We start from the raw sequence: 26,486 nt of genomic DNA, 5'->3' as shown, positions 1-26,486 counted from the left end.
GAGTTACATTTTAGCCCTTTTTAACCTCATTTTGAGACAGGGTCTCACTAAGTCACTGAGTAGCGCAGGCTGGGCTCAAATTTGTGATCTCAACCTCTCAAACCTGTGCCACCATGCCAGCTTAGTTTCTATTTTTCTCCCTTGCAGAGTCACACAAAACGAAATTCTATTCTGCCATCCTGAAGGGTTTTGTAGAACAATATCTCAACAAGTATTTTTGAGCACCTATTTTATGCCAGGCACTATTCCAACTGCTAGTAATACAACAGTGGACAAAGCAGACAAATCCCTAGCTTTCATAGGATTTACATACTAGTAAACCTAGAGAGAGGATTTTTTTTTTTTTTTGTCTGTTTTTGAGACAGGGTCTCGCTATGCAGTTCAGGCTGGCCTTGAGCTCACTTTGTAGCCCAGGCTGGTCTCCAACTTAAAACGATCTTCCCACCTCAGCCTCTTGAGTGCTGGGATTACAGGCCTGAGCTACCACACCCGGCTCTAGAGAAAGGATTTTAAGGAGGACAGAGTGGTTGACTATGTAAAATGCTGCTTATATGTCTTGTAAAATCATGCAAAAATTTGAGTATTGGCTTTAGAGGCCGTTCATATGACTAAATGATCTAGATGATCTTCATCTAGACCTCTTTTGTGAACTCCTAGCCCCTATGTATCTGCCAATTTCATTCACATAGTTGCTCCAAACCATATGCTCTAGCCTACTCCTTCTCTAGGTTTCGCATCTCAGTGAATTACATCACCATCTGATTCTTTGCCCAAACCAGGCACCTGAAAGTTCTTTAATTCTTTTCTCTCTCCTCTCTGCTCCATTGCACTTGAAATCCATCATCAGTTCTGCTAACTATATTGCAAATACAGGGACGGCAAAGATGTGAGGCATTTTTACTTCCTTGGTTCATCATGATATTGCTTTTCCTCTGCTTTGTCTCCAGGGATCATAGTGGCAGTGCCCACCAATTCAAGAAAGTAGTTTTCCAGGAGTTTACTGATGGTTCTTTTACTCAACCTTTATACCGTGGAGAATTAAATGAACACTTGGGACTCTTGGGGCCGTACATAAGAGCAGAAGTTGAAGACAATATTGTGGTAAGCTAAGGACAATGAAATTACAAGAAAATTAATTCTACCTGTTTATTTTGTTTCTGATTATTTAAAAATGTCTTCTTACTTTTAAATTGTCTTGGGTGGTGCTAGGAGTGGGAGAGGGGTGAAACCCAGGAACTTGAGCACCTGAAGCAGGGCTCAGAATTGTGATCCTCCCAACATACTTCCCAAGTGCTGGGATTACAGGTGGGCACCACCACACTGAGCTAAGAAATTTTAAAGTATAGAAAAATAAGTCAAAAAATAACATCTTAATCATCTTTCAAGTATACAATCTTGTATTTGTCCTATGTGCTTTTTTCTTTATGTATTTGAAATCATGCCATATATAATTGTTCCTTAGTTTTTAAATATTATCGTGGAATAAACATTTCTTGTGTCATCAAAAAATATTTCCTGAATTTTAAAACAGAATTATATTAACCATTGTTAATCTCCTATTATTTTGTTTCGAAGTTCTGTGCCATCATTTTTATTCTTTTTTCTTTTAAAAATAAATAAATAAATAAATAAATAAATAAATAAATACCATTTTCTAGCTGGACATGGTGGTGCATGCCTGTAATGCCAGCACTAGACAGGCTGAAGCAGAAGTATCATTGAATTTGAGGCCTGCTTAGGCTACATAATGAGTTCAAGGTTAACCTGAACTACATAGCAAGACTTTGTCTCAAAAAAATCAAACAAACAAAGAAAAAACATTTCCTAAGTATAAAAGATTGTAATAGTCTGTTCTGTGAATTTATGGAACTGCAGTTTACTTAATCATTTATTTTGCACAAACCTTTTAGACAATTTCTTTTTTCACTATATAAATAATTCTGTGATCACACATCTTTCCCTGGGATAAAATTTCAGAAGTATCATACACCTGAATATTTTAAGACTTTCTGTTATGAATTGTCATTGTCTTTTGAAAAGTTGTCTTTTTTGGAGGGAATGTTTTTCTTGTTAATATTTCTTTGTATAATAGCGACTAACCATTCATGATCTTAGTGAAAAATGTTTTTCTAAGTTTATTATATCTTAATTTTCTCTTTGCATTTTTATTGGTATCTATTGATTATATAGGCTTTTATACACACATAAAATGTTTTTTTCTTTTACCCTGTCACCCCCTTTGTTTCACCATTCCTCCATAGTTTTATACTTTTGGAGGTTTCAATGCATATAATATATTTTCATCATATCTGTCCCTCCTTCTTAATTTTATATATGAAAAATTTTTAAATAAAATGGATCTGAATTTTTAGGTAGTAACCTATAAATATTTCCTTTAATTGTTTTTGTGTTTATGAGAATTCCTTCTTATCCAGAGATTTTTAAAAAATTTTACATCTTGCTTTTATATTTAACTTTTAAATATATCAATCATTCTGTAGATTTGAAGTTATTTTAGTGCATTTTGTGAGACCAACACTGAAGTAATTTTTCCAATAATAACTATCCATTTCCCAATTTCTTTTTTATGCTAAGGATGTGGGATTGTGGATATATTTTTTCTAATTTCAATTTCATTTTAGTTTCCCTACATTCTATAATAAATGCATAATTTTTAACATCTGAAACATAAATCATTTTAAAAGATAATATACATTCATCCTGGAACTAGTCATGAAGTACTAAATATGTCATTATTAACTCCTGGGGTTATAGTCTTTTTTTTTTCCTTTGTCTTTTTGAGACAGGGTCTTGCTATGCAGTTCAGGCTGTCCTCAAGCTCACTTTGTAGTGCAGGCTGGCCTTAACTTGCAGCAATCCTCCTGCCTTAGCTTCCTGAGTGCTGGAGGTACAGGCATATACAATCACACCGGGCTTGGTTATAGTCTTTTAAGATTCCTGTAGTGACAATTTACCTCTTACTTTGGAATTACTCATTTTTTTGAGGCAAGACCTCACTGTAGTTCAGGCTGGCCTTGAACTCTCTATGTAGCCCAGACTGGCTTCAAACTCATGGCAATCCTCCTGCCTCAACCTCCTGAGTGCTAGGATTACCACATCCTGTTTGGAATTACTCTTAAATAATTAATAATTTTCTCCTTTCTAAACCTGAGTTCATGTCCTAAATTTAGAATCAAAAATTCCTCAAACTTTCCTTCATAGATCTTCAAGCTTGGGCTCTATAACAACATCTGCCCTCTGTACTCTTCCACTAGGGTGTCGCACATTTGGAAAATGGCCAAAATGTGAGCATTCCTATTAGGGATATAACCCTTAAATTTAGGACTTTAATAGACTAAGCGATGATTCTAACATTTGAGTTTTATTTGCTTGTTTTACTCTGCAGGTAACTTTCAAAAACCAGGCCTCTCGTCCCTATTCCTTCTATTCTAGCCTTGTTTCTTACAATGAAGATCACAAACAAGAAGCAAAACCTAGAAAAAACTTTGTTAAGCCTAATGAAACCAAAACTTACTTTTGGGAAGTGCAACAATATATGGCGCCCACTGAAGATGAATTTGACTGCAAAGCCTGGGCTTATTTCTCTGATGTTGATCTGGTAAGCATGTCTTCATTGTGCTTACTACTTTCTAGTTTAAAAGAAATGATCTTTGTGTCATATGCTAAGAATTTTGGTATTTGTCCTAAGTACAATGAAAAGTTTTAGGTAGGAAAGGTGACATCATATTTGTATCTGCAAAAGATCACTCTGAAATCTATTTAGAAGGATAAATTGTACTATGGGCAGATTGGAAGCAGGCTAGAATGCCATAAAAGTCAATGGGTGACCTAATCTGGTTCCTAGGTAAAAGAACTTATACTAATAGAATTGATGATTTCTCTCTAGGAAAAAGATATGCACTCAGGCTTGATTGGACCCCTTCTGATCTGCCACAGGAACACACTGAGCCCAGCTCATGGGAGACAAGTGACAGTGCAGGAATTTGCTCTGCTTTTCACTATCTTTGATGAGACCAAGAGCTGGTACTTTACTGAAAACATGGAAAGGAATTGCAAGGCACCCTGCAGTATTTACAAAGAAGATGCCACTTTTAAAGAGAATTATCGCTTCTATGGTAACATATCCCACATCCAAATGTTACTGTGAAATGTAGTGTGCACTAGAAACTTGAACATTTCATAACTTGCAAGTACATATGTGGGAGTGGACTACTCATAGATATCAGTATTATTTGTGAAGTAAAGGGAAAGCAACATCTACAATAGATTTTTAACAACCTTGTCTGCGTTCCTCTTCTCCAGCAATCAATGGCTATGTGATGGACACCCTACCTGGCTTAGTAATGGCGCAGGACCAAAGGATTCGATGGTATTTGCTCAGCATGGGCAGTAATGAAAACATCCATTCGATTCATTTCAGTGGACATGTGTTCACTGTGCGGAAAAAAGAAGAGTATAAAATGGCAGTTTACAATTTATATCCAGGTATATGAGCTAGTTTGGCTTTCTTCTTCCTAGAGTATTTGTTGAGTGCTTACTTCATTTTTATTTTTTGTGGTACTAAGGATTAAATCCCTATTCTTCACATTAAGATCCATCCCCAACTATTTTTAAAAATTCTGATTTTGAGTCAGTGTCTCACTAAGTCACTAAGTTGCCTGGGCTGGTCTCAAATTTATAGTCCTGCCTCAGCCTTCCAGCATTCTGGGATTACAGTCATGCAATAATATGCTCAGCTGAGTACTTTAAATGTTCTAACTACTGGAGATAAGTGAGTGGATAAAGCAAACAAGCTCTCTGGTTTTAACTAACCTACTTTTTCAAGTAACTTTATACTACAGAGAGATACATTAACAAATGAACAACATAATTTGAAGTACATAAAATTGCTACAAAGGGAATAGAATAGAACAAATGGATGATTAACATCACAGTACCTTTCTAAGAACACTTTTTCATTTTCCATCTCAAATCCCACACGACACCAGTAGTTATCTAAAGAATGGTTTGGTTATTTATGCAACCAGTATATTGATTAAGCACTGCTCACAATGTAGATCAAAACACAATTTTACATTAGTTCTGTGTTGTCTCTTTAAAACTGGTTTAACCATGGAACTACACATCACCTGTTTCTTCAGAAGAGCTGTGCCTTTTCTGCCCACTCAAGTAACAAAACTGCATGCACTTTATTTCACAAATATAGTTCAAGTTAGAAATTACAATGCTCATTCTAAGATAGTAATTAAATATCTGAACTTTTAACTTCGATCTTCCCAGGCTGAAAGTCTGCACTGGGAGGATTGTGGTTGAGTCCTCTGTTTCTCCTGCTTGTGTTTTTTGTACTTCCCCTTCCTCCAGAATCCCTTGCCAGAGCTTGCTTTAAACTCCATCACAGACACATTAAAAGTAAGGTATTGAGACTGTTCTAATCTACTTAGGACTGCTGCCATTGTTGTAAAGTACCTTGACACTGTGTACACCTCGCAGACATTCAAGGAGCACTCTTTCTCTTACACTGCACTTCCAAGGGATCCTTGGAAACTCCTCTTTTGGGATCGTTCCTCATGAAATCTCCTTTGCCTGCTTAGGTTCCACCTTTACTTTGGTGGCCACTTATAATTCATTCCTGACCCAGCTTCTTCCCCTCTAGGCAACCCACTCCCCTGTTTCCATCATCAAAGCATTTGGTAACTTTGTCTCTCATTTCCCAGGAGGCAGCTGGTCAAATTCAGTTTCAGATGTCAGTTTCAGGAAGCACTTGGGGTTTGAGAAGTTCAGGAGTGGTGGAACTGAACTGGGTACATGTCCTTCAATATTCTGCGACAGCCGGTGTATTTCATGCTCAGTTTTTAGCAAAAAGAAATGGATTTTGTTCCTTTTGGTTTTGAAAAGGGGCTTTTGAGACCATGGAAATGCAACCATCCAGAGCTGGAATTTGGCGAGTAGAATGCCTCATTGGCGAACACCTGCATGCTGGGATGAGCGCTCTTTTTCTGGTGTACAGCAAGCGTGAGTAGCACTGTGAGCAGAGACTCACTGCCTACCAGCCTATTTCTACACAGCTTTCCCCTTTTTTGGGGTGGTTGGCTTTGTTGAGAAATAAATGCAAGTGAATACCATTATTAAATTTAAAATGAATATTGTGAGAAGAAAACAAAGTCCTCTAAAGACAGATATACTGGAAGTTGTCTATACTTTGAATATATGCAATAAGCTTGTACTAAAAAACAAAACTTCTTCATTTTCACAATGACAGAGTTTGTAACTGAAGTTTAACTCAATTATCAAACATAACTTCCACATGTCACTTGGAAGAGTTTGAAGATTTAGCCTTAATCAAGTAAAAGAACTACCACTGGTCTACTTATCTATGGGCCCTAGTTTCCTCAGCTGCAAAATATGAATAGGTGTAATACCTGTCAGTTAGAATAAACTACAGACATTGTGCTACACAATAGCACAACAAAAGATTTAGTACAGCTCTTGGTAAATACTAAACACTAAAATATTAGTATTTGTTGATGTCCTCTCATTTTCATTGACTTATTTTCACTGACATATTTAAGAAGCTAGGTTGTGTGCATTTTTAGCTCTAGGTTCCCCTTTTTATGATTTCAGAGTGTCAGATTCCCCTGGGAATGGCTTCTGGACACATTAGAGATTTTCAGATTACAGCTTCAGGACAATATGGTAAATATTATTATTTTTGTTTCAAGAACCTGGGCTGGGTATATCTTTTTTTAATGTCTGTTAGACAGTTTGAATAACCAATCCAGAAATCTGATTTATTTTCAATGAACATATGTAATAAAAAAGGTGTATCACTTGGTGATGCTGGTAACAAATTGTAGTATCAGTTAATTAGAATTGCTAATTAAATCAACAAAATTATTAAATTTTAGAAAATGAGATGTACAACAATGACAAGCAAAACCTTAGAGAGAAGTCAGTACTGCTAGGCTACAAACCTTTGTATTCCAATGTCTGTATTCTCCACAACTAGAATTAAACTTTATCAAGAGTGATACCATTCCCAACTGTCTAGGACCAATCTAGTTGAATATAATCTCTCTCCTGTTTCTTGTACAAAGGACAGTGGGCCCCAAATCTGGCCAGACTTCATAATTCTGGAATGATCAATGCCTGGAGCACCAAAGAACCTTTTTCCTGGATCAAGGTTAGAATTCCTCTTATTCATCTTGCAAACTCAAAGTATTACACATATCCTTTATACTGTAGTCATTTCTACCAAATTTCAGTTAACACATGAAAAAACTGAAAAATAAAATGATTTATGATTTCTATAGAAACAATCATGAACAAAAGATTTTGGGACATACTTGAGTATCCTAATATGTCTTATTTCTTTATATATGGATTAAAACAACTGAATACTTTCTCTTATATTGAATTTATTACTTCCCAAGATCATGTTTTCTATTCTTATGTCTCCAACTAAGTAGATACCTTTGATCCCTCCAATATTCTGTATTTTAACACAAAACAACCACCATATCAAAAGCAAAGAAATTATAGTTTCTTTTCTAAAACTGAATCTGTCTCCCTCAAAAATTTTATACCACTGGGTAGTAGGAAATACCTACTAAATTTAGTCCAATCTGGAAAATTAAAATGGATTAATACCAGAAATACTGTCTTTAGATGAACTCAATTTCTTTTTTTGTATTTTAAAGATGGTAAAACAAAACATAATAATACAGAACAAAGCAGATCAGAAGAAAACAATGTGACACAGATTTCAAAGCAAGACAATAGGATATCAATGGTGGCTACCATAATATCTCTTGTATTCTTTGAAATAGTTGTCTATATCTTCACACACAATGAATTCATACAAAACAAAATAGTATAAAACTGATCAAAACAAAATAATGAAAGCATTACAGGCCTTCAAAACCAGACAATAGGAAATCAACAATGGCTACCGTTAATGTCTCTTGTTCTCTTCAAAACAGCTGTCCATACCTTTATTATGTTGAAATTAAATAATACAAAACAGACTAAAACCACTCAAACAAAGAATAAAATCATTACTGGATTTCACAGCATGATGATAGGAAATCAGCAATGGCTACCATAATGTCTCTTTTTCTTCAAAGTAGCTGTTCATTTCATCATGTATAATACAATTGATTCTCATAAACTCTTTAGAAGTTCTAGGCATGGATAAGCCTCTACATGTACATCTATCCTTTCTGCATTAGAGGGAAAACAAATTACTAGAAAAAGAAGAAACAAAAGACAAATCAATAACAACAGCAAGGAGTCCCAATGACTTTATAGGCCTTCTAAACAAGGTGGTAGGAACATAACTAAAGTTGTTTTTTTACATGGTGATCTTCAAAAGAGTTCCTCAGAAAAATATCTAAATTTGTGTAAACACACTTAAGATATCTAAGATGATTGTGTTATAAATTCTTATTAGTTCTTGGAACAAAATAGTTAACATTTATAGAACTGGATCAATTTTGCATGTTTGTGTCTGGTGATGTGAGGAACTCAATTTCTTTTAAAGAACTCAGTCTTGCAGATTTTCTCACTTCCCTGTTTCCTTTAGAGCAGCATCAGCCAACAGACACACAACGTGAGCTGCAAACACAGATCACATGTGTAATTTTACATTTTTTCCTAGAAGGGGAGTCGGGTCAGGCAGCTACTCTGGTAAAAAGGTCTGAACAGGCACAAGGGCACTAGGCAACCAAGGCCAAGCAATTAGCAGCAGACAGTCAGCAGGCTCCATGCAGATACACTGCTGCATTGTTTGTGCCTAGATAATGTAAAACTTATTTCCACCTTGCTGACTTCCTCCTAGAGAAGTCTCACAGTAACACTGGAATACATTGCTGGATAAAAACATGAAGCTATTGAATCTCTAATTGAAATACTCTTCTAAGGTACAAATTATAATGTAGAAAAGATTTGAGAAAATGAAATAGAAAAAAATTCAGTTACAGAATGTAGGTAGGCTGTCAGGGCCTTATTAAATCTGATAATAAGTACAGTTTTAGTGATAGAGAAAAGAATTCTCATGCACTACATGAAAAAAAACAGTACAGATCAACTCAACAAAAATCACGAAAAATCATGATGACATTTTCAGTTGTTTATGCCATAATATGAAGAGTAAAATGGAGTGCCTTCTGTTGGAAATATTATCTTAGGTGGAAAAAGATAGTGCTGCAGCTTCTGAAGACATTGTCACTCTGGGTCCTCTTGTTTTATTTATGTCCTTCACTAATCACTACTCGACATCAATAAATAAAAATACAGAAGTGTAGCGGTGGTGGTGAGAGTGGGTCTCTGTGTGCTTGTGCATGATTCCCCTACTCAAATGTAAGTTCCATGAGGGAAGGGTTCTTTTTGTTTACTGTTGTGTTCTTACTACCTAAAACACTGCTTTGCACATAGCAAGTGCTCAAAAATAATCTTTGAATGAATAACTATATGAATGGAACTTACAGTCAACTCAAGCACATGGTCATTAAGCATAAGAGTCATGACCAATTCAGTTAGTATATACTGGGAATCTATGAGAATGTTGTTGGACTTGGGTGATATGGCAGTGACAGGTGTCTTTGTATCGCTTACATGGCCCTCACCCTCTTTAAGTACAGACCATTCCTTATCTCTGCAATTATTCACGCATTCATTCCAAAACATTACTATGCCTCAGTATTATACTAGATTCCATGTTAGTTTCTGGGGCTGGAGAAAATATAACAGCTAACACAGAGTGTCTATTATGTGCCAGTCACTGAATTCAGCACATTACATGTATAAACATTTTAATCATTCGAGTTAAAGTATTATCTCCATTTTACAGATAAACAAATTGAGACTAAAAGTTTAGATGACACAAACTGGTTCCCCGCATTAAGGATCTCAGTCTAATAAGGAAGGCAAACAAGCAAAGCAACCTTTATAATATGGTATAATAATTTGCCAGAACGAAGTTAGATACAACATGAAGTGCATAAATAAAGTAGCTAGGCATGATGGAGCATGCCTGTAATCCTAACACTCACAGGTGAGGCAGGAAGATCAAGAGTTCAAGGCTAACCAAAACTACTTAGTGAGACCCTGTATCAAAAACAGAACAGAACAAAACAAAACAAAAAAACTAGAACTTGGGACAGGGAATAAAGCTCAAAAAGAGTGCATGCTTAGTATACCTGAAATCCTGCATTCAATGCCTAGCATCAAACAAAAGAAAGTAAAAAATTGTGCTGTGTAGAGCACCTCCCTTAAGTATTTTACTGGGTTTAGCTTGCTTTTCCCATACTCATGTTAGTCAGACTGTTGGGCTCTGAGATATTTCTTGAAGTGTAAGAAAAAGATGATGCCAAAGTTAGTGGATATTCAAAACTTTAATCTGAGTTTTTTCCTTTTGTTTTTTTGCAGCTTGATTGACAGTGTTAAACTTGAATTTTGTATCTTCATTTGATAGTTTATAAACTAATAAGAGTTTGGGTAGGATCTATATATTTAATGTCACTGTAGTTTAGCACTGTAAGCAATAGTCTTTATAATATAAAAATGTCACTGTTAAATCATGTCCACCTAGACATATATTGAAGTTTTCTTCTTCCCACAAATAAATACCACCAGGAAAATTATTTTATAAGGTTTGAACTAATACTTACATGGTGTATCAACTACAGTTTCAAAGAAGTAAAGACTAAAAGATTAATTATATGTGAAATATGCATGTAAATACTTAGTTTTATGTTCATTCCATTTGTATTTTTATTTATTGTCTTATGTTCTAAGAGTGGGACTTTTGGTCTTAATATGCTACCTAATATGTATCCAATAAAAATACCCTTATAATGATAAAAAAAAAATAAAGTAGCACTAAATTTGTCTGCATGAGTCAGAGAAGGTTAAACAGGAGAAATCATTTCCCCACTGACACTCCTCAAAGGTAGTTCAGCTCATTATTGGGAGCAGTATTGGGATGAGGCTGGACTGGAGAGAGGGGAGGAAGTGGGTTTTGGCTAGGCTGATACTAAGGAGCAAGTAAAGAAAGCACTGGGTTAAGTTTATCTATATGTGCAGTATAATGGCTATGTGTGTAGGAAAAAAATGGGTGAATGATTTGAAAGTGGTCTGGTCCTAAAGCAAGCAGGGATCTAGGTATGTACCCTTTCCACTCATCCCATTTGTCCCTCAGCCTCACAGATATGTCCACATTTCAACATTGCCGTCTGCTTCATATGCACATCTAAGATAACAAGGGGCACATATGTTGCAATATAGAGTCTTCCTAAACTAATAACTAATTTTAAGAGACAGTACATATATTTAAACATGGTTAAAATAAAATATTGTTTTAATTGGTAGGTGGATCTGTTGGCACCAATGATTATTCATGGCATCAAAACCCAGGGTGCCAGTCAGAAGTTCTCCAGCCTCTACATCTCTCAGTTTATCATCATGTATAGTCTGGAAGGGAAGAAATGGCTGACCTATCGAGGGAATTCCACTGGGACCTTAATGGTATGTAATTAGCCCTTTCAAGACAATGCATTAATACTTTAAAGAACTTTTGACAGATTTCATATATGGAACAAACCGTCTTAGATTCTACACATTTAACTCCAAAAAAGAATTTTCTACTTATGTGTAATAGGGATGATTATGGATATAGGAAAAAGATGTAGTAGTGTCAAGACTCTCAGATGATAGAAATGAACAGATGCTCTGTTATTGAATGTCCAAGAGTCAGTAATTTAAAATAAAGTGAGTTTAGAGATCAAAACCAAGAATGCAGATAAAGAGTTGTACCTTTTACATGAAACAATGACTGAAACCTGGGGAATTAATTCATTCTGTACCAGTGAGCTCACGACCCTTTCTTAATTAAGCAGGCCTAGCATCATTGTCTACTCACCTCTCATACTTATGCCCCTGATGAACTGCTCCACAAATCTGTTCAATTCTTCCTTTGTGTGCCCCTTTTGTGTCTTCCTTCTGAAAATTCTTTGGGAAAACTTCAATTTTGCTCCATGAAACTGTTGCTTTACAATCATTTAATTAGTGTAGTAATCACATATCTAATGAAGGTTAGAAAACAAACCTATTTGAGCTTTGTGCTTTATTTGGTGGTAGATACTTGACTGTGTTCTGGTTATCTCACTTTGTGTTATCTTAATCGCTGTAAATGAGGGTAAATGTCTCTTCTTATGCCATGTATCTGTGTGTACATATATATCTTTCTATCCTTTTTACTCTTTGATTAGTTAGGAAATGCTTGTCTGTTCTATTGGTTTTGCAAAAAATTGACTCTCAATTTTTAAAATGAAACCTAGTTTTGAAAGAAATGTTCTTTACCTCAATTTGTTTGAAACTTTAAAAAACATTTTATGTTCTTTTGGCTTGTTTATTCTCTTAGAATTTAGACTTTTAATGCCTATTTCTTTTATTTTCAATTGTTCTTTACATTGAGAAAGATAAAGCAGGTATCAACCACTCATGAGGGTTATTCTTTTAACAAAAAGTTATTGAGCAGCTATTATGTTCTACAGCAACAATTATGAGCAAATAGTATGGTCTAATACAGGAATTAAAAACTATAGCCTACTGATTTGGCCTAAAACCTAACTCTGCACATAATCTGAGTTAAAATGGTTTTTATATATTTACAGGTTTGCAAAAACAAAGAGACAAAGAAGACCATGCCACAGAGACCATTTGTGGCCTGTAAAGACTAACATATCTCTATCTAGTCCTGTACAGAACAAAATTTGTGGACCGCTGGTCCAGTCTAATGACAGAACAGATGCCTGGGCTGTTAACATTAATCTTCATGTACCAGAACCCTTCATTCCCAGAGCTTGCCTGATTTACTAATATCAGTCTTGAACATCTTCTTCCATGTTATGATTCTCAAGTATCTTTATGCCTTTGAACCAGTTACATATAAAATACACTTTCAAAAGCAATACTAGTCCTTATAGGAGCATCTTGTAAGGGGAGAGAGGATCCCAAGCCCCTTAAAGGATCCTTTAAGGATCCTTAAAAGATCACTGCTTCACTGCCACTATTTTTAATAGTTTGCAATATTTTAGTGTATATTTTGAACCATCTAGATGAGGATCTTTCCCCTTTGATTCTCAAATTAAAAAAAAAAAAAACAACAACTCTGTTCATTCTTTTAAAATATTCATATTTGGCATGTTAGAAATCAGTGTTCCCAAGCATGGTAACACACACTTGTAATCCCAGCACTTGGGAGTCTAAGGCAGGAGAGTGTCCATGAGTTCAAGGCCATCAACATAGTGAGTTGAAGACTACACAGCAAGACTCTATCTCAAAAAAAAATCCAATGCTGGGAATACAGCTCAGTGGCACAGCACCTGCCTGGCAAGTACGAGGTGATGAGTTTGATTCCCAGTACCAAAAAATAATCAGCATTTATTTTTATGTTAAAATGATATAAATGAACTCCTGAACTGCTGCAACCTGGCAATAGCCCAGCTTTCCCTGTTATTTCTAAGATATACAAAGAGACAATGGCAGGCTCCTTCCTTTTTCCTTTGAATAGGTGGTGGCAGTAGCTGCAGCTTCTTGTGCAGCTATGGCCAAGATTAAGGTTCAGGACCTTTGCGGCAAGGAGGAGGAGCTATTGAAACAACCTAACAAAGTATGGTGAAGCTGGCACAGCTTTGTCACCAAAGTGACCAGCCGGCACATGGCCTCTAATCTTTCCAAGATCTGAGTTGTCTGCAAATCCATCACTTGTATTTTCACCTTTATTAAGCAGACCCAGAAAGAAAACCTCAGGAAATTCTCCAAGTGTAAGAAATAAAAGCCCCTGGACCTGCAGCCCAAAAAACACAAGCCTTGCACCACAAGCTCAAGAAGCAAGATGAAAAGCTGAAGACTAAGAGGCAGCAGTGGAAGGAGCAGAGGTCAAGGCCTGAGCAGTGCAGCAGCAGCAACAAAATTCAAAACTCAGGGGAAAAAAAGACAATGACAAATGGGAAACAAAGCTCCTTGTTTCCCAGAATTATGCGTATATAACCCTCTGGTTAGCCTTCCCCCACCTCCTTAATGCAAAGAGTTTAGACCAGCAGCCTATAGGCTTTTCCATAACCCTAAATCCAAAACTCATCACCAGTAATGCTGCATAACCATTGAACAGTTTGGTTACACAGTAAGAAAAAGTACCAAGGCCTATACTCAAGGTCAAGAAGAACATACCAGAAAAAAGCCAAAGAGCAAAGCAGCACACACCTTAACTGATTTTGTAATCTGTTGAAGGAGACTTTCTGACCCATTATGAAACTTCCTGACATCTAAGTAAGAGTAGCATGGTATGGCTGAACTGCCACAGATGGGCCTCCCCTGTATTTCCCATTATTTCCACAGTTGAAGACGTGGGAGTAAAATCAAAGCAAAAATCCTAGAGTCCTAACCATTTCAAGACACTGAACCCACAGTAACAACCTACAGCAATCCCCCAGAAAAAAAAATTTAACTTCATCCTTATGTATCACCCCAAAGAATTGTATATAACTTTAGCCTAAGAATGCATGTGACTGAAGTTGAATGAGTAAAAGATTATATTCCACAGTTTGAGAGAAAGGTTATATTCCACAGAGTATTATCACCCTGAAAAATGTTTTTAAAAAATACATAAATAAGAAAATAACCAGGCATGGTGGTGGATGCCTGTAATCACAACTACTAAGGAGGCTGGGGCAGGAGGATCACAAATTCATATCTAGCCAGGGAAACTTCATGAGACCTTGTCTCAAAATTAAACTGGCTGGGGATGTACCCCAGTAGCAGAACAGGTACCTAGCATGTGGGAGGTCCTGGGTTCAATCCACAGTATAGTACTGGCAAAAAAGAAATGAAACAACCTAAATTGCTTACCTTGTAAAATCTAAACCAGAAAACTTCAAAGTGGTGCTTTTTAAAATATTATTTACTACTTGTACATCCTAACGCCTTTAAATGTAATATTTCAGCATAAACATGGTATCTGACATTGGAATGGCATCCTGTTTTAACCAAAACAAGGATCCTGCCTTGCATCTACAGTATGTGATGCCATAATACCAAAGAACCGCACTTTGATTTTACATACTTCTGTTAAATAAAATTTGCAGCAAAACCCCATATGGATGAAAGTTGCAATACAGATTACATACATCTGTTAGAAAGGAACCAAAATTGTGACTTCCATCTCAACTAGTTAACACTGCCATTGGAACTGTTGAGTTGGATGTATTTGTCTTGCATTGATCCCAGCAAAAGCCTGGTGAGAGCTTCTGCTACAGTCACTCTTTGTCCAGCAAGGCCTACATGCAAGGGTTACTACACATATGAAATGAATACACCTCGGTTCAGCTTCTTGCCTCCTGACAAGATAGTCACATATTACACATAAGGTAAATCTCAACACCAAGTCAGGAAAACCAGAGTAGCTTTATCATAAATTTAGGGCTGCAGCAAAAAGAGAGTAAGACATGATTTCTCTGAGTGTGTGGAAGTGAAAAAAAGGAGAAACTTAGTGACTACTAAGACACAGAAATTCACTACGAAATGAAAACGACAACTAATTCACACAGCTTACATACTCGCAGCAGTGCAATCCCGGATGCTCACCAAGGAACAATGATAGAATGAGAAAAGGAAGATTAAAAGGATTATCATTTTTAATGTTGCAGTTTTTGGAAGACAGCCGTATCCTCGACTTTCATTCTATCATAATTGAGGGGTGCCTCCCCCCATATCATTGAAATGAGGACATTCACTCAACTAAATTCCCGAGGTGGCAATCTGAATGACAGAAAAAGAACCAGTGGCGACATCTTTTATTTCTCCCTTACACGCAAAGGTTGGTTACCAGACAAAAAAGAAAAGACAAGACAGATGTCTGTCTGGTTAATGTGATCTATCAGACACATGTCTGTCCTGAGGGAGAGATGGTTTCCTGCATAATGAGAGGAAGTAGGTGGTTCTGCTCAGCAGTCAACAGAGGCCACATCACCTGCAGCAAACTAACGGCTTCCGTGTCTTTCTCGTGGGCAGCCATGACCAAAGACTGCAGCAACCGAAAGAGCTCCTCAGGGAGGTGGCTGCCACTCTCCTGCCAGTGACTGTCCAGAGCCTCCCAGGAATACTTCTCCAGCGCGTGGGAGTGCTTGGGCAGGTGGTGGCTGCAGCAAAGCAGGAGCAGCACGCAGGTCACCTCACAGCGAAAGACCAAGTCGGAAAAGGCAGCCGGCACAGCCAGAGAGGGTGCTGTGGCTACCAGAGCCACAGCAGCAGCAGCAGCAGCAACAGCTGCTGCATCAGTAATAGCAGGTGCGCCAGTAGGGTTCTTGGAGAGCAGGACTGGGGCCTGAAAGGATCCGGGCTGGGGACCCGGAAGCAGCTGCAGTGGTTGTTGGCTCTGGGGCCCGGGAGGCACTGGCAGCAGAGAAATCTGTGGCTGCTGGTGTAGGTGCACTGGGTAGCCACCATGCTCTAGCGCCAGGCACTGCATGACTGTCAGGATTGCCAGAGCACCTGTGTAGTCGCACGCCAACAGCTGGAAGGAGGCAGCATTGCCTGCCCAGCGACTACAGCACAGTCAGGGGCAGAAGGGGCAGTTGCAGCTAGGCTGCACGATGGAAGTGGTCAGAGAGGGGGCCGGCTGGCCCACGTCGCGCAGCGCCTTCCGGGGCCCGTGGAATAGCGCCTGCTGGGAGCGCGCCACGTCCAGATGGCACCACGCCGCGCAGGCCAGGCACTACTGGGCGCACAGCTCGTGGCCCAGCGGCCTGAACTGCTCGCCGGCCTCCGCCAGGTTGGGCTTCCGCAGAAACCGCTTCTTCAGCTTGTTGGGACACCAGCGGGTACCGGGCCAGGAAGTCGCCGGCCTCGGGGCCAGGGCCAACACAGCTAGAGCCGATGCCGGCGCCACCGACGCCCCAGCCCCCGCCCACCAGGCCGGACTCCGAGGCCGCCATGTTCCCTGACCCCAGGATTTCGGGGTCCCCGCGACGTGCTCTGCGTCGCGTGGCGTCACATTGCATCACGTTATGCTGGGGCCTAGCGAAAGGACCAGACGCGACGCGACGCTACGTGACGCGACGCGAGGAGAACCAACCACCGCGACCTCCCGACCCAGCGCCTGCTCTAGGTGGCCCCGCCCCCTCCCCGTTGCCCTGGTGATATGCAAAGACTGGCAGGAAGGCGTGGCCAGGCTGGGAGGAGCCCAGACCACCGACACGTGCTCCCCAGGAAATAACAGGGGCGGGCCCTGGCTGTAGGCTGGCATGTCAGTGCATCCTGAGAAGGATTCCAGATTGTTGCGCAGGCGTGGCCTGGCCTGGCGAGGCTCCAGCTGTTGCTAGGTTACAGCTTTTCACCACGGGATGCAAAGAACGCCTCTTAGCTTTTTTCCACACTTGACCTCAACTATGAACTTGACCTCAACTATGCTCAAAACCCTTGCTTGCCCTGAGCTCCGCGTTTGCATTTCCCTGGATCGCGCCGCCCACCACAAGTCCCTCTGGCTTGCGGGGATGGGGGGTCGAAGCGCCTGAGCAGGCACGAGACCGCCGCTCTCCATTCCAGCCCGGGGTTGGGAGTGGGGGGGAGGGGTTTAGTGCGGTCCGGACCCACAGCCACAGTCTCATGGGAGCCATCTTTGAGGGGTTGCATCCGGCGCACAAGCCTTGGCATACTCAGAGCCTGGGGTGTGGGCAGGCGTCTTCTGTACCCACCCCACCGTCGCCCTTCCCAACTGGGGGCACCCCATGCACTGTCACTGGGAGACCCAGCTCCCACCCGGCCCCCATCCCCAAACACCCCACCCCCGGCCACCACCTCCATCCCCCATGGCCATCTCTCCTCCACCTCTGGATGCAGACCCTGGTTCCACCCCTCCCCTGAAGACTCCCACCACCACCACTACCACCACCACCACCACCTCCCCAACCCCCCAAGCCTTGTCCGTCCCTCCTTCCATCTCTGGATGCCTTCTGGAGACCCTGATCCCACCCGCCCCCATCCCGAAGACCTCCACCTCCACCACCATCTCCTGTCCGGCCTCCCACCTCTGGAGGCCTCCCGGGGCCCCGCTGCACCCCATCCGAGCCAGTCCCTAAATCCCTGCTCCCAGGCAAACTCAGCAAAGTAGGCTTCTGGGGTTCTCAAAACACTTTATAGGCACAACCAACTAATGGATAAGCCAGGTTGGGGCAGCAGGGGAGTTGTGGGTTGGGGGTGCGGCACCGCTGGGCTGGTGGGCAGGTGAACGGAGGGGGGGGGCAGACGGCAGGGAAGGCCCCCAGGGCAGGCATCAGGACTCCTGCTCCTGGTCCTCATCAGTCGCAGCAGCGACAACGGCGGAATCTAGGGCCGGCCAGGGGCCAACCTGGAGATGGTGACGGTTCTGAAGAGGTTGAAGAGGAGCACATTGTTGAGGATGGCCAAGTCGAGCAACTCTGGAGTGATGCGTCTGTGGGGCTGGTAGCGGGCTTCACCGCAGGCTAGCTCCAGCAGGGTGGCTGTCAGGACCTACAGGATGGCGGCCAGGAACACCGGAGCAGAAGAACTCGGGCGCTGAGATTAGTGGCCATCGCATAGGGTGCGCTTCACATGGCTCACTGAGAAGATCAGTTCAACTCTGGTGGTGGGAGAGCGGGCTCGCTGCCTCCTGGAACGGCGTCGGCGACAGCAGCACAACCCCTGATGGCTGCTCTGGCTGCTCCTTTGAGGCATGCTGCGTGACACCTCCGTCTCTGTCTCCTCTTGGCTCAACTCTGCTCAGGTCAGCTAGGCTCCATGTCCGCACTGCACTGGTCTAGAAGCTGCTACTCCTCGGCGCTGTCCAGTACTGGCGCTGTCCACGGACACTACTAGGTCTCCTAGCGACCCGGGGTGGCAGTTGGTAGGACTACGGGCGGGGAGCTCCACGCCACGCTCCACGGCCGGTGGTTGGCATTACAGTTTCTGCGTGCAAATACGCGCTGCCTCACTGGAAGCATAGACTGCACGACGATCCCCCACAAACAGACCCCACCCCCACCCCCACTCCGCACTGCACACCTACACGCGGCTCCCATAGAGTCATTCCATGGCCGCTCATTGGTCAGGGCCATGGCTTGGCATGCCATGTTGTGGGGGATGGGGGTGACATCACTGCTCTGCTCTGGTGCACGCGCTGTCCCACGGGAAGGCAGCCGGCTAGGGCACCTCTAGGACCAGTGCAGGCTGGGGCATGGGCCCAGGAGGGCCTCCAGGCCTCACCCACCTCTGGTCACAGGCTGGCCTCCAGGCCCAGGCTGGCTGCTGGTACCAGGCCGGCCTCCCAGCTGTATCCATGTCCAGGCCCAGGCTGGCCTCCAGAACCAAGCTGGCCTCAGGACCGTGTCCAGGTCCAGGCCCACGGTGTCCTCCAGGCCCTGGACGTCCTCAGGGTTGCATCTACCTTCAGGCCCAGTGGGGGCCCCAGACCGTGTCACATGGAGGCTGCATCCATGTCTTGGGCCAGGCCGGTCTGAATGCTCAGGCTGGCCTCTGGTCCTCATCATGTCCAGTCTCAGGCCCGCCTCCACATCCAGGCTGACCTCCACGTGGTGTGTAAATCTGAGACTGGCCCAGGCCTGGTCCAGGCCATGTTCATGTCTGAGCCTGGGCTGGTCCTTGCACTGCGTCGAAGTCCAGGCCCAGGCCCACCTTCAGGCCCAGGCTTTTGGTCTGTAATATGACTGCTGCAAGGCCAGCGTCAGGCCCATTCGGGCATCGAGGCCACATCAACATCAAGTCCCAGGCTGGTCTCTAGGCCCAGGCCGTCCTCAGGGCCAGGTCCATGTCTTGCCCCAGGCTGGCCTCCAGGCCAAGGCTTGCCTCAGGGCTGCTTCCACATCCAGGCTCCAGCTGGCCCCCAAGCCCAGGCAGGCCTCTGGTCCCAAGCCAGCCTTCCAGCTGCATCCACGTCCAGGTCCAAGTTGACTTCCAGGCCCAAGCAGGCCTCAGGACTGCATCCATGTCCAGGGTGTCCTCCAGGTCCTGGATGTCCTCAGGGTTGCATCTACCTTCAGGCTCAGTGAGGCCTCCAGACTGTGTCACATGGAGGCTGCGTCCAAGTCCTGGCACAGGTCGGCCTGAACGCTCAGGCTGACCACCAGTCTGCATCACGGCCAGAGCCAGGCCAGCCTCCGGGCCTTGTCCATGTCCAGGCCCAGGCCGTCCTCCATGCCGTGTCTAAGTCTAGGCCTGGCCCTGGCCTGGTCCTGGCTGTGTTCATGTCTAGGCCTGGGCTTGCCTCCGCACTGAATCCAGTCCAGGCCCAGGCCTGCCTCCAGGCCTGCACCTCTGGTCTGTATCATGACCAGTGCCAGGCCGTCCTCAGGCCCAGGCTGGTCTCTGGACCATGGCCATGTCCAGTCCCAGGCTGATCTCTAGGCTCTGGCTGTTCCTGGACCAGATCCATGTCTTACCCCAGGCCGGACTCCAGGCCAAGGCTTGCTTCAGGCCTGCATCCACGTCCAGGCCCAAGCTGGCTCAGGACCATGTCCGTGTGCCGGCCCAGGGTGTCCTCCAAGCCCCAGACGTCCTCAGGGTTGCGTCTACTTTTAGGCCCAGTGGGACCTCCAGACAGTGTCACAGTGGAGGCTGCCTCCATGTCTCGCTGTAGGCCAGCCTCCATACCCAGGCTGGCCTCTGATCTGCATCATGTGCAGTCCCAGCCCAGCCTCCACGCCAAGGCCGACCCCAGGGCTGTGTCTACATCCGGGCCCAGACTGTCTTCTACACCATGTCTTAAGTCTAGGCCTGGCCCAGCATGATCCAGGCTGTGTTTATATCTAGGCCTTGGCTGGCCCCTGCACTGCATCCAAGTACAGGCCCGGGCCTCTGGTCTGTATCACCTTCAGTGCCAGGGCATCTTCAGGCACAGGCCAGCCTCCAGGCCACGTCATCATCCAGTCCCAGTCTGGTGTCCCAGGGGCTGGCCGTCCTCTGCCCACGTCCACATTCAGGCCTTGGCTGGTCTCACATCCACATCCTGTCCAGTCCAAGACCAGCCCCTAGGCCCCTGCCAGATTGTGGCTGGCATCGAAGTGGAGCCCAGGCCCAGGGCCAGGCTGGTCTCTGGGCTGTGTCTAAGTCCAGACGCAGCTATGTCTAAGTTCAGCCCCCAGCTATGTCTAAGTCTCGTCCAGGCCTGGCCCAGCCTCAGGGTTGCTTCTCAGTCTAGTCCGGGCCCAGGTCCGGGCCCAGGATGGCCCACCGCCAGTGGCCATGTCTAGGCCTCACTGGCCTCTAGCCTGTGTCCAAGTTCAGGCCCAGGTCGGCCTCCAGGCCACGTCCAAGTCTAGTCCATTTCAGGCTCAGGCCCCGGCTGGCCTCTGGTGTGTGTCTAGGCCCAGACTGGCCTTTAGGCCTCTAGGCCTCCTGGCTGGACCCTCTCGACCCCTCCCAGTGGTCCCTGGCAGCCACTCACTCATCGGTGGTCCTCCCAGAGACGATGGCCTGTGCTTGGACAGTTCCAGTGGGTGGAAGCCTTACAGGGTGAAAGCAAGTGGCCTTTGACATTGGGCTGCTTCGACTTAGCATTTGTGGCTCTGATACAGGAGGTGTGGTGTGGCAAAGCTGGCTGGGAAAATGAGCGGGACCTGTCAATCACAGGATCCCACGGCAACGCCCGAACCCTGCATGTGGACCTCCTCTCGAGCTCCCACGAGATGCGGACAACTTAAAAGGAGACCGGACATCACAGGACGCTTGCTAGCAGCGTGGCTTTCCATGGTAGCCCACACTGCGTTTCTCAGATGCAGCATGCAGTTTTAGTTTTGCGTTTCTCTTCTTTTTTTCTGGTTCTGCTACCCAAATTCGCTCTGCTTCTCACTTTTCAAACAGATTTTTTGGCTCCATCTTTAGCTTGTCTCGTCATCGGAAGCACGAAGGACCTGGAATACTTTTGACTGGTGAGCCGGTTAAAGGAACTAACTACCTGATCGATAGCACGGTTGTGCTGTGCCTCCACGTGGCACAGCGCCCAGGCCACACCACTTCACTCCATCTCGGGCCTGTGGAATACGTGCCCTATTGCGTTAGGATAGGCCAACTTCTGAGTATTCACTCATCACTCAGTGGCCTCTTGGAGTTTTTTGACTGTAGAGGAGACATTATTTTCCTCTACTCTCTTATGATGTCTTACATACCACAGACAATCCAGAATAAAAGCATACATATTTTATTTGGTAATTCTTACTTGAGCATGGGGGACATGATAAATGAAAAATGAATGTCCAGGGAAGGAGTTACAGCTGACTATTTTTGTATGTACTAGTTTGGAGAAACAATAGTGAATCAGGAAAATGTAATATGATAATGGGATTTGAGCTAGGAAAGTTAGTTTTGGAAAAGTAACTAAGAGATGGGTTGTTTGTTCAGATCTCACTTGGCTTCCACATCCATGTCTAATACAGTGATACCTCTGAACTAATTGATAACTGGTTCCAAAGAGTACCAGAAAAATTGTATTACTAGTGATTCATGAGGCAATTGATACTGCCAATAATAGCTTGCCTGTCAAGTACTAAATAAACATTGAAGACCAGGACAAAATTTTCATGTCAAAATGTATCCTGTACCAAATTCCAAAAGTTTCAAAGCAGTCAAATACCAAGATATTATTGTAATTAAACCATCTTTCTTCCTCCTATCAGGAAGAAAAAGGAACATTAGAGTGTCCTTGCATCTGCCATTTCTTTAACTCAAAATAGTACATGAAGGTGACTTATTTTGGGGTAACACATATTGGTCTTGTACATCTCCAAATGTTTCAACAAATGTTCCCCTTTCATTTGAGCACCTGTTTTCAATATTGAGAGTACATACCCATTGATAGATTTATCAGTTTGTTTCTTTACACTTAACTATTTCACCAATTTGTGTTAATGTAGTATAATATCTTTATGCCACTAATACAAAATGTTGATAACTGGACATTGTGAACCCTTTGATGTTATTCTTTTTTCAAGATTGCATTAGTTATTCAAGATCACTTTTAATTTAATATAAATATTAGATTTGGCTTTTACATTTTTTCAGAAACAGCCATTGAGATATTGATAGGGATGGCATTAAATGAATAGATAACTTAAAGTAGAATCACCATTTAGTACTAAATCTTCCAATCCATAGACATAATACATCTTTCCATTTCTTTAGTTCATCTTTTTCATATCTTTCAGCAAGATTTTATAATTTTCACTTTGCAAGTCTTGCATCTTTTTTTTTTTTTACCCCAGGAGAAATGTGATCTTTATTTATTTTAAAGAGGGTAAAACAGAATAAAATTAATCAAAGCAAACCAATGTAAGAGATACAGGCCTAAAAACATTACAAAATCAATAGTAGTTACCATAATGCCTTTTGGTGTCTTCAAAATAGCTACAGATAACTTCAGACATAGTAAAAATCAAACAGAACAGAATAGAATAGAAACAATAAAAACAAGACAATGAAAGCAATAAAGGACTTCAAAACAAGACAATAGCAAATCCAAAAATGCTACCATAATATATCTTTCTATCTTTGAAATAGCTGATCCTGCCATTGGATTTGACATAAACAAAACAAAGAGAATAAAACCCATCCCAACAAAACAATGGAAATGACATAGAACTTCCATAACAAGATCATAGGGAATCAACAATGGCTGCAACCCTCAGAAGGAGACCTCCCCCTCGATAGCACACTGTGTACTACTATCCTCTGAATCTATGGTCAGACCACTGGGCTCTAGACCTGCATGTCAGTGAAACACCAAAGCACCACAGGCATCCAATCGCATTTCACCTCCATAGATAGCATCACAGCCTGTGTTTCTCCAGATAACTTGATTGCTTGGGGGTGGGGTGCTGTGGGACCATACTTCTTGTTTACCACTCCACACACCGGAAGGGGCTAGGGTCTGGCTGTTCCAGTCTGGTGGGGGTCCACACATGGTAGTGATTCCCAGACTAGGTTTTCTGCATCTTCTTTTTAAAATTTGTTACTATATGTATTTTATTCTTTGTAATGCTGCTTTAGATAAATTGTTTTGTTAATTTATTCCAGATTATTCAATGCTCATATATACAAACAACTGATATTTGTAGGCTGACTTTTTAAAACCAGGAATTGAACTTGGATCTCATGCTTGCTAAGCAGGCACTGTGCCACTGAGCTAAATTCCTGGCTTGTGTGCTGATCTTATATACTGTAATATCATTGAATTCATTTATTAGCTATAATAGTGTTTTGTGAACTCTTAAAGGTTTTCTACATAACTCATGCATATAAGAATTTTACTTTTTCTTCCCAGCATCAATGTCTTCTATTTCTTTTTCTTGTCTGATTTCTCTCACTGTGATTTCCAGTATAATTTGAATAGAATGCTGGCTGTAGTGGTACCTCTGTAATCCCAGCACTTGGGAAGCTGAGGCAAGAGAGAATTGCCACAAGTATAAGGCCAGCTAAAGCTACACAGTGAGTTCAAGGCCAGTGTTAGCCACATAACAAGGTCCTGCTTTTTAAAAAAAGTCAATAAAAACAGTGAAGCAGCCATTCTTGTCTTGTTATGGAGGTTAATGGAAAACCTTTATTTCTTCTTTTTTCTTTTTTCTCTTTTTTTTTTTTTTTTTTTTTTTTTGAGACAAGATCTCACCATGTAGTTCAGGTTAGTCTTGAATTCACTATGTAGCCCAGTTTGGCCCCAAACTCATGACAATCCTGCCTCAGCCTCCCGAGTACTAAGTTACAGGTGTGTGCCACCATACCTAGCCAAGGGAAAACTTTGCAATCCTACACTTTTTTATAGTACTTGGAATTTAACCTAGAGCTATACACATGCTAAGCAAGTGCTCTGCCACTGAAGTACATCACCAACCCTTCTTATTTTATGTTGAGACAGGTGTTGCTAATTGATCCAAATTGGCCTTGAACTCCCATCTTAGCCTCTGAAGTAGCCTGGATTATAAACGTGCACCATTTTGTCCAACAGTCTTCCATCACTGATTATAGCATTCTGCATATTTCATAAATGCTTTCAACCATGTTAATGAATTTCTCTTCTAGTTCCAGATTACAAGTGTTTTTACTTTGAAATGGTGCTTGATTTTATGAAATTAATTTTCTAGTTCTGCTAAGATAGATATGGGTATTTCCCCCTGGATTATACTAATGTGGAGTCAACTGATTGCATCATTTTGTTATGTTTAACCACTCTTGCCTTTTCAGGAAAGCACTTAAGCAAAAAAAAAAAATCTTTATAATATGCTACTGGATTTAATTGAATAATATTTTACTGTTTTTGAAGCTATATTCATAACATTGATTTGTACATTTTTTTTCTTGTGTTATCTGTCTGGCTTTTATATCATAATAATACTGATCTTGTATTATGATTTAGGACATTTTCTGTACTTTTTGTATCTTTTGGAGGAGTTTGTCAAGAATTTGCACAGTGAATTAATACATTCTCTTCTGAAACAGGTTTCAAATCAAGGCACAAAAATTGACTAACAAAGTACAAGTTAGTGTGTATAGTGCAGTGGTTTCCATATGTAGGAAGAGCGAGTTACCACAGCTTTAACGGATTAAAGCAACATTATCTTAAAGTTCTATAGGCAGAAAACTGACATAGATCTCAGCTTTCAGGGCTTTTTTCTACTTTCTAGAATCCACACACATTGCTTAGCTCATGGCCCCCTTCAACTATCTTCAAAGCCAGAAAAGTTGCGATTTTCTGACTATTCATAAATTGTTATATCTTGCTGGACATGGTGGTGTACAACTATAATCCCAGCAGTTGAGAGGCTGAGGCAGGAGAATACTTATGAGTTTAAGAGTAGCCTGGGCTACAAAATGAGCTCAAGGCCAGCCTAAATTGTATAGCGAGATCCTGTCTCAAAAAGACAAAAAAAAATGTTATATCTTCCTTTGACTTTCCCACTTCTGTACTCCACTTTGTCTTATAAGGCCACTTGTAATTAGGGGGAACCAAAATGTATAATCCATGTCAGCTAATTAGCAAGCTCAATTCCATCTGTAAACTTTAGTCCCACTTACCATACAACATAGAACATTTATAGATTGTGGAGATTAGGATATGAGCATTTGTCTACCACATAGAATTTAGTCACAAACTGGTGACCACCATTTATTAGTTATATAATAATCTGAATCTTAACAAAAGTGTATCAGAAACTAAGAGCCCTCAACAGCATTTTATATTGATATATACTTCATTTAAAAACACTTTTTCTCTTTTTAGTAACACATATAGTTTATATGGAATAATGGACTTCTTTCAGGCATATTCATACATGCATATAACATACTTTGATCATTTCCATGCCCCATCACCTTAATTGCCCTTTTTTTACCACATTCTTCAATTCCCTTCCTTTCCTCTCCTCTATATCTCTTCTATTTTAATGCAC

At 42.0% G+C, this 26,486-nt stretch overlaps 2 protein-coding genes across 4 annotated transcripts in view; one reads left to right on the top strand and one right to left on the bottom strand.

Annotated features, from left to right (window-relative positions):
* The window catches only part of F8 (coagulation factor VIII), a 186,454-nt gene that overhangs the window by 133,069 nt on the left and 26,899 nt on the right, over positions 1-26,486 (top strand). For 2 of the 3 annotated variants that reach the window (XM_003462126.3, XM_063246630.1), the window contains exons 15-22: positions 948-1,101; positions 3,407-3,619; positions 3,908-4,136; positions 4,324-4,506; positions 5,917-6,033; positions 6,643-6,714; positions 7,116-7,201; positions 11,389-11,544. In XM_003462126.3, the coding sequence (XP_003462174.1) occupies positions 948-1,101; positions 3,407-3,619; positions 3,908-4,136; positions 4,324-4,506; positions 5,917-6,033; positions 6,643-6,714; positions 7,116-7,201; positions 11,389-11,544 (1,210 nt within the window). Of the gene's footprint in view, positions 1-947; positions 1,102-3,406; positions 3,620-3,907; positions 4,137-4,323; positions 4,507-5,916; positions 6,034-6,642; positions 6,715-7,115; positions 7,202-11,388; positions 11,545-12,692; positions 17,510-26,486 lie in introns of those variants that run through there. The other variant, XM_013141253.3, reaches the window with a different exon arrangement.
* On the bottom strand, positions 15,858-17,078 carry F8a1 (coagulation factor VIII associated 1). The gene is given in 4 exon segments (XM_063246631.1): positions 15,858-16,615; positions 16,617-16,690; positions 16,693-16,885; positions 16,887-17,078. Coding segments are annotated over 4 exon segments (1,119 nt in total). The 3' UTR covers positions 15,858-15,955.

The sequence above is a fragment of the Cavia porcellus genome, unplaced genomic scaffold, assembly GCF_034190915.1.
Source record: "Cavia porcellus strain 051 isolate PalLab524CR breed Dunkin Hartley unplaced genomic scaffold, mCavPor4.1 scaffold_3, whole genome shotgun sequence".
NCBI lineage: Eukaryota > Metazoa > Chordata > Mammalia > Rodentia > Caviidae > Cavia > Cavia porcellus.
Note: the sequence above shows the minus strand (reverse complement) of the source record. Positions and strands in the feature narration are given on the sequence as shown.